At 51.1% G+C, this 11543-nt stretch overlaps 1 protein-coding gene across 1 annotated transcript; it reads right to left on the bottom strand.

The window, feature by feature from the left end:
- Nucleotides 1–678: 678 nt before the first annotated feature.
- Nucleotides 679–7908, bottom strand: MNX1 (motor neuron and pancreas homeobox 1). The gene is made up of 3 exons (XM_075922750.2): nucleotides 5470–7908; nucleotides 2567–2727; nucleotides 679–2025 (listed from the first exon to the last, which is right to left on the bottom strand). Exons 1-3 carry the CDS (start codon nucleotides 6062–6064, stop codon nucleotides 1705–1707), a joined length of 1077 nt encoding a protein of 358 aa, XP_075778865.1. The 5' UTR covers nucleotides 6065–7908; the 3' UTR covers nucleotides 679–1704.
- Between the last annotated feature and the right edge of the window lie 3635 nt (nucleotides 7909–11543).

Raw genomic sequence — 11543 nt, 5'->3', positions numbered from 1 at the left:
GAGCAGTTAGGAACACGCAATCAGAAAGAGAACTGGATTCACAGTACTGCTGCGGAGAGAGCACAAAGCTACTCTCTTGGAAACACAGCAGTACCGTCACCTTGCATGAATCATCTGTCGCCTCATTTTTTCTGCTAAAAAAGAAAGAAGTTGAGGCCGTTAATGATTGCAGGTAAATCCAGCATCCTTCTCCAGACGTTAATGGAGTTATTCCAGATTCATACCGAGATGTGAATCTGGCCCAACAGGCAAAACAAGAAAGAAAACAGATCTTTTTCCGATGTACGTTGTCCTCATACGTACATTGTTAGATGCAAGTATGAGGAAACTCCTTGCAATTCTGGGAGAGGTTGATTTTCTGAAGAACATTAATATAGAAAAACTGTAGATTATTTAGATCGAATTAAATTAATTATGGGAAACAATCTGGCACATACCTCTTTCATAGTAAATTATACAAGACACTTCAACGTAGTCGATTTATTGAACCATAAATCTAGGGTCCTTCCTCCAGTCCTTGTGAGGTGGTGTATGGATTTAAAGGCATAATTTCGTTCCAGTTTTTCCATGGACTATACAAATTAACTGTATAGTAAAGTGGCAAATAATTCCAGGTACAGTATAAATTCAGATCTCAGACCCTGGTAGCCAAACCAAGTCCTTTACAAAAATTGAACAGAAGCCTCAAGTACAAAATGTTGTTTATTTTACATACCATCATGGACGATGGAGAAGCTGGATAATAATTTAGCATGCATAAGTAGAGGTACCCTTTTTATAAATACAATATACAAAAATAAAGACAGTACAGTCTTGAGATTTCCAGCGGTTTTAACGTTCATGACAGTTTTCCAGATATATAATAAGCACGAAACATTTCCAATACTCAGCAAAAGAACAGGGTTTCCATGGGTAGGTTCAAGTTTTTTAAAATGTCTCTTAACACTGTGGTGAACTGTAAATCTTCTCTACATGTGTAGGAAGAAGAATCCTTTTGTCAATGTACCTCCACAGACAATCCCAAACCTTCCCAGGAGCTTCTCACCTCTATTAGGAGCTGCTTGGTTTTTCTGTTTGTTACATGAGAGCTGAAATGCTGACGCCAAAGAGCAGTGACGAATCTGAGCTTGTGGCAGCTGAAGACCGAATATTTCCCATGTAGAAATAAAAGGTACTGGTCTAAGATTGGCTGTTCTTCCTCTTGTGCAGGGAGATGGAGGCATTTGGGGCTCATTTCACTGACGCCAAAGGCTGCAGAGATGGAGCAAAAGCAGATGGGGCAGAGGAGGGTGTGTTGATGGTGGCAATGGGCAGCTGTGTGTCCCGGGGAATAGTGGATGGGAAGAAAATGTGTATGTGGCTGGGGAGTGGGAGGTCTGGGGAAGGGACTTAAGGATGGGCTGTAGAGAGAGGTGTGGGGTGGTTGCAGCAGTGGTGGGCAGAGGCGTTTGGGTGTGTCTAGAGGTGGCCGAGGGAAGGTGGGGAGGGGAGTGTGCATTTGTCTGTCTGGGGTAGGGATGGGCAGAGGGACCGGCCTGTCTGGAGGGGGGGGCTAGGTGGGCAGAGGGGCCGGGCAGCCTGCGTGGAGGTTGCAGGGCATAGGTGGGCAGCAGGGCCGGTCTGGTAGCTGGGCGGGCAGGTGCAGGGCTAGAAGGGCTGGGCCCGGCTAGCAGCAGCAGTGGGAAGGGGAGCTCGCCTGCCGGCTCACTGGGGCTGGCCGGGGGGCGGCTGCAGCGGCGCGGCGTGCCGGCTGCGGGGCTGGGTCTCCTCCTCGTCCCCCTCGGAGCAGTCGGAGGAGTTGTATGGGCAGCAGTGTCCGGCGTCCTCCTCCTCGGGGTCGCTGTCCCTGAGCTCCCGCAGCCGGCGGCCGCTGCTCTTCTCCGGGGCAGGCAGCAGCAGCTCCTCGTCCGCCTTGTCTTCCCCGCCCAGGCCGCCCTTCTGCTTCTCGGCCTCCTGCGCCGCCTGCTCCTTGGCCTTTTTACTCCGCTTCCACTTCATGCGCCGGTTCTGGAACCAGATCTTCACCTGGGGGGGGGGGGGGCACAGGGGATAAGGAGGGGGGAACGCAGCCCCCGGGGGGACCCACCCCCACACACCCCGCCCTCGCCCCGTCCCACACTGCACCCCCCTCCACTCCCTGCCCGCCCCTCCCGTTCCCAGACCACCTCCCCAGCCTGCAGCATCTCCCCGGCTCGTTACAAGGGGCTCCGGGGTGAGGCGGCCCGAGCTGGCTGAATCCCGCGGCGCAGCTGCCTGGCCCCGCCTGGGAACACACCCCGCCCCCTCCGCGGTCCGCAGCCTCCTCGGGGCGAAGGTCGCCGGGCTGCGTGGGGAGCCAGGGAGGGGGCCGGCAAAGCCCAGCGGCCCGGGGGAGCCCGGGAGGGGGCAGCTTTGCAGCGGGTAGCCTCGGGGCTGGCCGCGGAGCTGCTCAGCGTAAACCCAGGGTCCCCCCCACCCCCCAGCCCCGCCGCAATGCCGGAGCTGGGGCTGCCCGCGGAGCCAGCCTGGGGCCTGAGAGCCCAGCACCGCCGGGCCCCTTCCCAGAGCCGGGGCAGCCGCCACCCACCTGGGTCTCGGTGAGCATGAGCGACGTGGCCACCTCGAAGCGCTTGGGCCGGGAGAGGTATTTGTTCAGCTTGAACTGGTGCTCCAGCTCCAGCAGCTGCTGGCTGGTGAACGCGGTGCGGGGCCGCCGGCACTTCCCCAGCAGGTTGGACTGCGCCTGGGCTGGAGACAAAACAGCGCGTCAGCCCCGCGCGGGCAGCCGGAGCCCGGCCCCGCCACCCTCCCAGGGCCGCTGGAGCGGGCACTGCCGGGGCCCAGCTGCCTCCTACGCCGCGTCCAGCAGCTAGTATCGCCGGCTGCCTCCACCTGCAGCATGGGGGGCAAGAAAGATGCAAGGGGGGGGCGATCGGGGAGGAAGAGAAGAGCTGGTCTCCTGTGAGGGAGAGAAGGGGGCAGCAGGACAGAGAGCGGGGGAGGGGGGTTAGAAAAATCCATCTTCTAAAAAATGGAGAAAAGGAAGAGGAAGCAGTGATTAAAATCTCCCCGACACACGCCGCTTCCCAGAGCTAGCCTGGGGTGGGGAGGGGAGCGGGGCGGGCGGGGTGCGACCTTCCTACCTGTTGGGACCCGGGAGAAAAATCCTGGGAAAATGTTTTGCAGCCGAGTATAGGAAACCCTCAGGTCCGCCTCACATTGATCCTACGGCAGCCTTATAGGCACTTTAAAAGAAGCATCGTCGTTCGCTAAATTAGACACCTCAAGCCGCGCGTGATGGCGGTGATCTAGTTAACATGCCATATGAGACCGGCTTCTCTATTTACATAATTTCACAGAGCTTCACAGCAGGGACATTTATGGCCAAAGAGGGACTGCTTGATTTCCCAAGAGCCTAGCAAATGCTAGACAACAAAAGGAACCCGGGATCACAGGGAAATGATCTCAGCCTCTCCGGGGAAGAGCAATTTGCTTCATTTAATTTTAACGCCCCCTACTTTGGTGAAACAAGTCTCCCGAATTCCCAGTTTGACCATCCATTCGAACTTTAATTAAACCGGACTCCAAAGGGACTTTGGGGAAAGCCAGGGTTCCCCCAGCAGATTAGAGAAAAGGGTTCCATTTGTTTGTGTTTTATTTCAGGACCTCGGTTGGCCAGTCTGTTATGTTTGCAGACAATAGGAGACAAATGTGACATGAAACCTGAACGCGAAATGCTGTTCAGTCTAGGTGTGAGGCATATCGGAAAAACCTATTTCCACCAATATTCTCGAACTATAAAATGAGAGGTTATAATCTCAGCGCACTTTCCGGATCCCAAGATCAGGAAGACTGCGTCAAAAATTATTCTGACAATTGCAAGAGAACGGATGGGCGATATTATTCCCCAAAATACTGCGGTCACATTTAATGGACACACAAGTGAGAACATCACTTTGGAAGCCTGCGAGCTGAAATCCTGCTTTCACCAACCAATCCAGTCTCTGAAGTTGCAGATGATATTTATGCTCCTAAAGAGGCGGAAGAGGAAACACAATTCTCGTCGGTGTGTTGCGACTATAACCTCTAGTTTCTTGGACATTCGCTCTCCTTTCTTCTGCTTTAGAAACTAAAAAGCCTGTAAAGGAGGGGGGGGAGGAGCCTGTCTTTACTACTTCATTTGGAGCAAACCTGCTAAAATGACCAGAAGAAAAGAGACAGTCTCCGGCATACAAACAGTAACACAGATGCGATTTTCTCACTGCTGTGTGATTTTCCAGGGCTCCATTATCTTTGCTCTTGGCTATTTATTCACTAGTGCATCTTGTTTGAAAGGGCAAGAAATCGGACGGCTTTTCTAATTATTTTTCTTCTTGAACGTCCTAGTCTAAACAAGCCCATTTAAGAGAAAACAAGGGACATTTTTGTCTCCCTCTGTGTGGAGTATGAAAAAACCCAACAACCTGGAATTCTTTCCTGGCAGGGTTTTAAGTAAAACTACCCCCAATGTATTGATATGCCAGTAATTCCCAAGGAGACCCAACGCCTAAGAAAATTATCCTGGACTAAGCAGAGATGCAAGAAATGTCCCCATCTCCATCGAGGCCTAGCTTGGCCATCAATGCACGTTTGCTGTTAGGACACGTCAATGTTTCTATTTTTACAGCGTTTTTTTTAAAAAGCCCAAATGTAAGTGATTGTTTTGATTTAGCTTCCTTATTTCAATGACACCAAACACACATTTAATTATAGTCCAGAACGGGCACTGGGGCCAGCTAAGCGGAGGCGCGTGCTGTGATTACTATCTGCTCTTTCCTGAGGAAGAGGTCCGAGAAATTTGCTTGGGTGACAGGATCTGGCTGAGCACCTAGCTGAGTGAAACTGACAGGGTCCTGTGAAGTTGTACCGCATACTCTGTCTAGCGTAAGCTTAAGAAATACGAGCAGGATCGCTCTGCCATGCAGCAAAATACAAACAAAAAAAATCACCATCCGCTTTGACAGATTTTCTCTCTCTCTAGGCATTCGGCTCTCGTTCATTCTTTAGAATGAACCCACCCACTTCCCCCCGGCGCAATGCGAATTGAGAACTGGTAATGAAATTACTTGTCACCTTTGCATTTCCCGTTCCAAGAGAGATCAGCTTGTTATTTACTGCTAAGGTGCCGGCCATACTGAGCTGCAATAACACCTTCCAGCTTCCCAGCGTTATTGTTATTCCCTCCCTGGGGCGAATAATTGTCAAATACAAATCTACGTGACACACGCCGCCAGTGGAAAGAAGTCTTGACCGAATTCTTTTGGGCGCTAGCGGAATGTGTGGGAACCTTAGCTGCGAGAAGCAGGAGTATTTGCCGTAGGCCTCTCGGCCGCTACAGACTAGCTCTGGCTAGGCAGAGTGGAAGGAGAGGAAAGGAAAGGAAAATGACAGATCCTAACACCCCCCCCCCCCCGCGCTCCCGACCCCAGGGCTTGTTAAGGGGATACTCACAGTTAAAGTCCGGCATTTTGGGGAGGATCATGCCAGCCGTGGACGCTCGTAACCACTGATCCAGCTGAAATGTCCCGGCACTGAGTTTGATGGGGTCTGCGGCAGGGTGAGAGGGGTGAGGCCCCTGCACCTGGGAGTAGGAGTAGGACAAAGCGGGGTGCTGCCCGGCCAGAGCGGCTGCTGAATAGCTGTACATGGGGTGCCCGTAGAGGGCGGCCTGGGTGGCGATGCCCGCTCCCCCCTGGTGCAGTCCCAGGGCCATGCTCCCGGCGGAGTGATGGTGGTGGTGATGGCTGCTGGTGCTGCTGGTGCTGGTCAGGAAACCGGGCTTGGGCACCAGCCCGCAATGCGCGGTGAGGATCCGCGGCGGCGAGGGGCTCTCAGTCCGAAGGCAGTCCGAGGAGCCGCCGCTGTGGCGCTCGGAGGAGGACGGGGGGCTGCAGCTGCTGCTGTTACTGCTGCTGCTGTGGCCAGAGGTGTTGGCGAGGGAGGTGACCAAGGCCAGCGGGGAGGTCTGTGCGGAGGCGGAGGCGGCTGCTTTGGGAGGGTCGACTGCTAGGAGAGCATCGATCCGGAAATTTTTGGATTTTTCCATCGGATTGTTTCTAACCCCCAATAAACTCCCTGCGCGTTTACAATAACCCGAGCCGCCCCCGCCCGACCCCGCTGCGCCCCGCTGACAGTCTGCACCCCCTCCCGCCTCTGGGGCTCTGCCTGCACCAGAGGAGCAGCCCCCCAGGCCAAGCACAGCAAAATGTCTCTCTGCGGATAGTAAGCCCCGCCGCTCCAAACTCTACTCACTTGAAGGCTCAGAGCCGGCTCCCATTGGCCCCGCGACTGGAGGGAACGCTATTGGTGGCCGGCTCTACAGTTGGGCAGACGCTATTGGCCCGGCAGCACACCTGTCAAGGCTGCGGGAATGGGGCCTGCCCACTTCATGTCTTTGCCCTCTAGAGCAGGTTGAAGGGAGAGGCTTTGCTTGGTCTCTTGCAAAAGCGCGGGGGGCGCAGGTCATGCCGCTGATTAGCAAAGAGGAAGGAAAGTGGCTTGAGAAGCGTCTGTATTTACCGGCCCCACCCGCCCCCAACAGACAAACAAAAATAAATGCCTCGATGGGGCCAGAATTTTAAAGATTGAAGATAAACTCAGCCGGGAGACGCGCGCAATTATCGCATCGCTAAGGTATTGCGCCTGAACATCATCAGTAGTGCTGTGTTGGCGGTTCCACAGTCACGCCCTGGCATGAAGGGACTTGTGCCACAGCAAATGCGCGTGGATGTGTGTGTATGAGGGGCCAGGTAGCAGCGGTGTCGCCCAGAAATTTCAGCTGGAAGGGTCTTTACTGTTGCCTAGTTAGCCCTTTCTGCAGTTAAAGTGATGCAGATCTGGTAACTTCATCTGTGCGCGGTGTACGCGTAAATGGTGTAACAAGTGTAAGATTTAAGTGAGGTCTCAATTTGGGCGATTTAAGGAATCTATCCCCCACCCCCGCGTTTATTTATTTTGTTGTAATTAAAGGGGGGGAATTAAATATGTTCACAGACATATAGTATCCATAGTTTACACATAAACACATCTAGAAAAATATATTGGACAATAAGTCTCGAAGGGTTAGACGAGTCTGTCTCTGGAAAAACAACGAAGAGTCCCGTGGCACCTAATACTATCCGATTTATTTGGGCATTTATTGTATGAACTGATTTTTACCCACGAAAGTTTATGCCCAAATAAATCGGTTAGTCTTAGGTGCCGCGAGACTTCTCGTTGATATTGGATAATATCCATCTTTAGCTGGATATGGATTTATCTTATATGTCTTTCCAGAGTGATGATACCCATACCTACATTCAGTGTCTAATATAACCTATTCACTTAGTAACCACAAATAAAACCTGGGTGAAATTTAGCTCAAGTCTTTAAACATCAACAGCAAAATAACAGGCGGGCATTCGCTCCTAGTCCCAGGTTTTTCATGCAGATGCTCTACCCGTAACATCGGCTCACCGATGAAGAGTGCATTTTTATCTTCAGTTATGCAACAAGACTTTAGCTCCGCCAAGAACTTGAAAACACTGCCCTCCTCCAATTTCGGTATGCCTAACACAGTGTATAGGTATAATTCCTACACTACTAGCCAGTGATAACAACAGGCAAGGATTTTGCTTAGCCTTGTTAAAAAGCATAGCTTTGGTGATCACATTTGCAGAATTAATAGCAAATGATACCTACTTTCCGAGCTCGAGAAAGCGCCTGCTGCTGATTAAATACAAGCACAGTATTTTATAACGGCTTTCTATTGTTAAGTGAGAAATCAGAGGTTACACAATGTGCCAATGAGAAGGCAACAATATTATATATATTCGCCATGCCTGCATAGACCACAGCATTTTCCTGCCACTCTATATTTTATTTGGTTCTTTGCCTTGCAATAAAAGATCATGTAAAATCTTACAAAGGGTGTGTGTGGGGGGAAGGGAGAGGAGGGAATGTAGGATGAGACCCGTTATACTTTTTTTTAAAGGGAATGCAAAATATTGTTTCAGATAGACCAAAAATCAAAGCGTTTGTTACTGCAGCTCTGTCAATACTCAGCAATGGGGATTCAACTCTCCACCTTAAAACCCCATCTCATGTTTGTCTATATCGAAAGTCCAAGCTGTGGGTATGCAGTGTATTAAACTCCATTTTTCTATCATTCCTGGACACTTCAAATATTTACAATAAATGCGCTGCCAACAGATTTTTAACGAGTTGGAAAGAATAAACATCTGTAAGTCAGGAAGTCAAGCCTGACACCAAAATTTAGTTTTGTCAATAGTGTTATTAGACCTACTTATCTTAGACAAACACACCGAAATATAAAGGGAAAAACGAGAGGGAGGCAGATTTGCAAGTCTTTTGCAAAGTAAGAATTTCCTGAAGCTCTAGGAGGGGATTGGAGAGAAAAGAGGCATACCGCAAATGGGTATGTGAACAGAAGGTCAGCCTGTTACAAGAAAAAGTCACAAAGTAAATACATTCTCCCTTCAAACGCTTTTGCAAGAGCTGGTGATAATGTGTCTGACTTTGTACCTGCACAGGCCTTAATTTCCATATAATTGCAGCTCGGGGTTGTGAAATTGCCCTGTTTCCAGGGGACAGGTATTTATTAAATATTTACTTCACCTGTTAGGGTTTTTTAAGATCCGGAAGCGCCTGTTCCCAGAGATCGTAGGAAGGCCAGGAGGTTTAGAAGATCGTCCCCAAACCATTTAATGTCTGCACACGCGGGTATGAAGCATTTAAAAAATACATCATTGTTGTATTCATATTATCGTACATCATATTCTCCCTATAGGCTGCTTCAGAATGACCTCTTCAGGGAAGTGTCATCGCTTATTTAAAACAACACTAACACGTGTCCAGCGGGGGAGAGTTCTGCGCTGCCAGGGAGCTGGTCTACATGACAGACTAGATCTTGTCCGTGTCACTAGCTTTCACTCCTCTCTTTATTTAATACTCCGAATAGGGGCAACGGCCTGTGTCAGGAAATTCAGACTGCCTCCTGAGAGAGGAAATCTCCGGACACTTCCTCCAGAACAGGGAACCGGGCAAATAAACTATTTTCTGTACAATTGTAATAGGCTGATTTCTGTCTCTCTCTTTCCCGGGCACGATGCAGTCTAAACGCCATCTAGTAACCAGACGTGTCGCTCCCGGTGTAGGCAGACTATTGGGAACACTATTGTTGCGGTGGGAGAGAGACTGACGGAAAGTGTCAGTATAAAAATCCAAACCCCCAAAGCCTCCCCCCCCCCAAGCTAATTCATTTTTGTCCATCCCATTAATGGGAGTGTATGTAGCTATGGGAAGTCACCAGGCAGTGAGATCCAATCTGTGTGGATCCTCCTGGCTTCAGGGGTTTGTGATGTACGGGGAGCGATCCAGTGCCCGGGGTTTGTTTCTGAGCAGCTGTGTGGCAACACTCTATGTCGATTTGAGAAATGGCACTTCTGCAGCTCAGTTGTACACCTGTACAGCACGGGGTAGCGCCCGTCACACCCTGGGTAACTGGGGGACTATGCTGCGCACCTCTTAAGCAACTGAGCTTCGCGGCTCCTTGAGTGCTATTTTGATACAGGGTCACTCTGCATTCTTGTGATTTCCACTTGCCCCAAATTGCCCATTGCCCTGTCAACTCCTTTGGATCACCCCGTCAGCCACATTTGGATCTGCCGCTCTTTTTCACACAGCAATTTTACCACCATGGTACAATAGTCTGAAAATCTTCCCTACCGTTCTCCCTTTCCTCCCCCCTCGCAACCTTTTGATTGAATTGCGATTCAGAACATCTTACAAGACCTGTATACAGGACTCACCCTCTCCTCCAGACAACGATTAAAATCAGTCTCTCTGTTTGTTACTACCCCTTGCCTGTGTAATTTTCTTCCTAATAATCCCACTTCACGGAACATCCCCACTCCAAAAAACAAAAAAAAAACCCACACACGCACACACAGTTGTGATCCATGCCTAGTGTGAAATGGGCCCCACGGTTTGTGACTAATCTCTTAATGCTCAGGAGTAGAACGGCATCAGAATTCCTCTCATGCCTCACAGGCCGGGCTGTATGTGAAGGATTGGATTCTGGGTATCTTTGACACAGGCATGTAAATTATTGGCCTGTAAAACACATTGGTTCATTTGTATAATGTACTCCCTTTCTTACGGGCCATATTTTATTGGAGGCGGGGTATGCTGCTTGTGTATGTGCGGCTCTGATAGCATTCTGAATATGGAAATAACATGGACTGGAGGAAGCCAGAGACACATGCAAACTACTACAAATCAGGATCTATTACTGTCCATTTGGGGATCTATTAAGTATTAAAAGCTACTATGATGCCCACGCAGGCTAAATACATATAAGGGAAGTCCACAGACCATAACAACACCCAAGAAGACGGGTGGGGAAGGGAAGGGGAGTGGAGGTCCGATCCTTTCATGAGTCTCCTTTTTCTGTATAAAAGCTGCACCTCGGCCCCCAAATTTATCCTCAGCTGCGGTGTTTGCATTCATGTGGTGGATACTTTTTGGAGGATGGGGTGGGGTGAGAAATGGTTCCAGGCTAAACACCAGAGTTTCCTCCCCATTCCCAAACAAGAAGGAGACTTTCTCTAGGTCTTTACTGTCTGCTTCCTCCCTGTTACTTTCTGCTCTTTTTTATTTCTGCTTGTGAAGACCCCAGCCCCTTTGGAGTCAGAGGGACTCTTGTGTCAGGACCCCCAAACGAATCACTATCATGTGGGCCTGATCCTGAGAGGCGCTGAGCTCCCCCGCCCCCCGGGGACCAGTGAGACTCAGTTGCCCTTGTCCTCCTGACAGAGCTGGGGCCAGTCCCTTCCCTGATGGGCTTTCTGCGCTGGGGCCTCCAGGCAGCGGGGCCCACAGCCACCGCAGGCTGAAGCAAAGTGTATGTGTGGGGGGAGGAGGCTCCGCACTTCGGAAGGGGCGGGCCTAGGGCAGTAGCTCTAAGCGCCGCTCGGACCTCGGCGCTGCCCACCCCCGCATCAAAGCCGCGCGGGGCAGCGGAGCTGCGCTCGGTCAGCAGTTCAGAGGGGCCCGAAGCTAACTGCCGGAGTAGCAGCAGCGGCGGCGGCTGCCGGGAGCTCCGGACCCTTTTGAAACGCCGGGGCTCTGTGCAGTTGTCCCCTTTGCTCCCAGTCGGCAGGCTGACCTCCAGGGCTGTTGCATTGGCCCATCTGTAGCTAGAGACCAATGGGGGTGAACGAACAGCGAAATGTCGCAGTTTGCAAAACACAGGGCCCCATCCCCCCAATGAAGCCAGTGACCTCAGTGGGAACAAGCTTGGGCTCATAGTGGGGAATCAGTGGCTGGTTCATTAAGGACAGGGAAGCCCCTGTCTGCAATGAGTCTTGTGGCTCAGTGGGCTGCAGAGACAGGCTTGTCGACCGTCACTGGAAGGAACCTTGTTCCTCCCTCTCTACTACAGGTCTCACGTAGTCCGGGTGGTTCTGCCTGGCCAGCCTAAATCACTAACACGGGATTGAGCCGGACCCTGGACGTCTCATTGG

This window comes from Pelodiscus sinensis, chromosome 2 (genome assembly GCF_052426305.1).
Source record: "Pelodiscus sinensis isolate ZL-2025 chromosome 2, ASM5242630v1, whole genome shotgun sequence".
NCBI lineage: Eukaryota > Metazoa > Chordata > Testudines > Trionychidae > Pelodiscus > Pelodiscus sinensis.
Note: the sequence above shows the minus strand (reverse complement) of the source record. Positions and strands in the feature narration are given on the sequence as shown.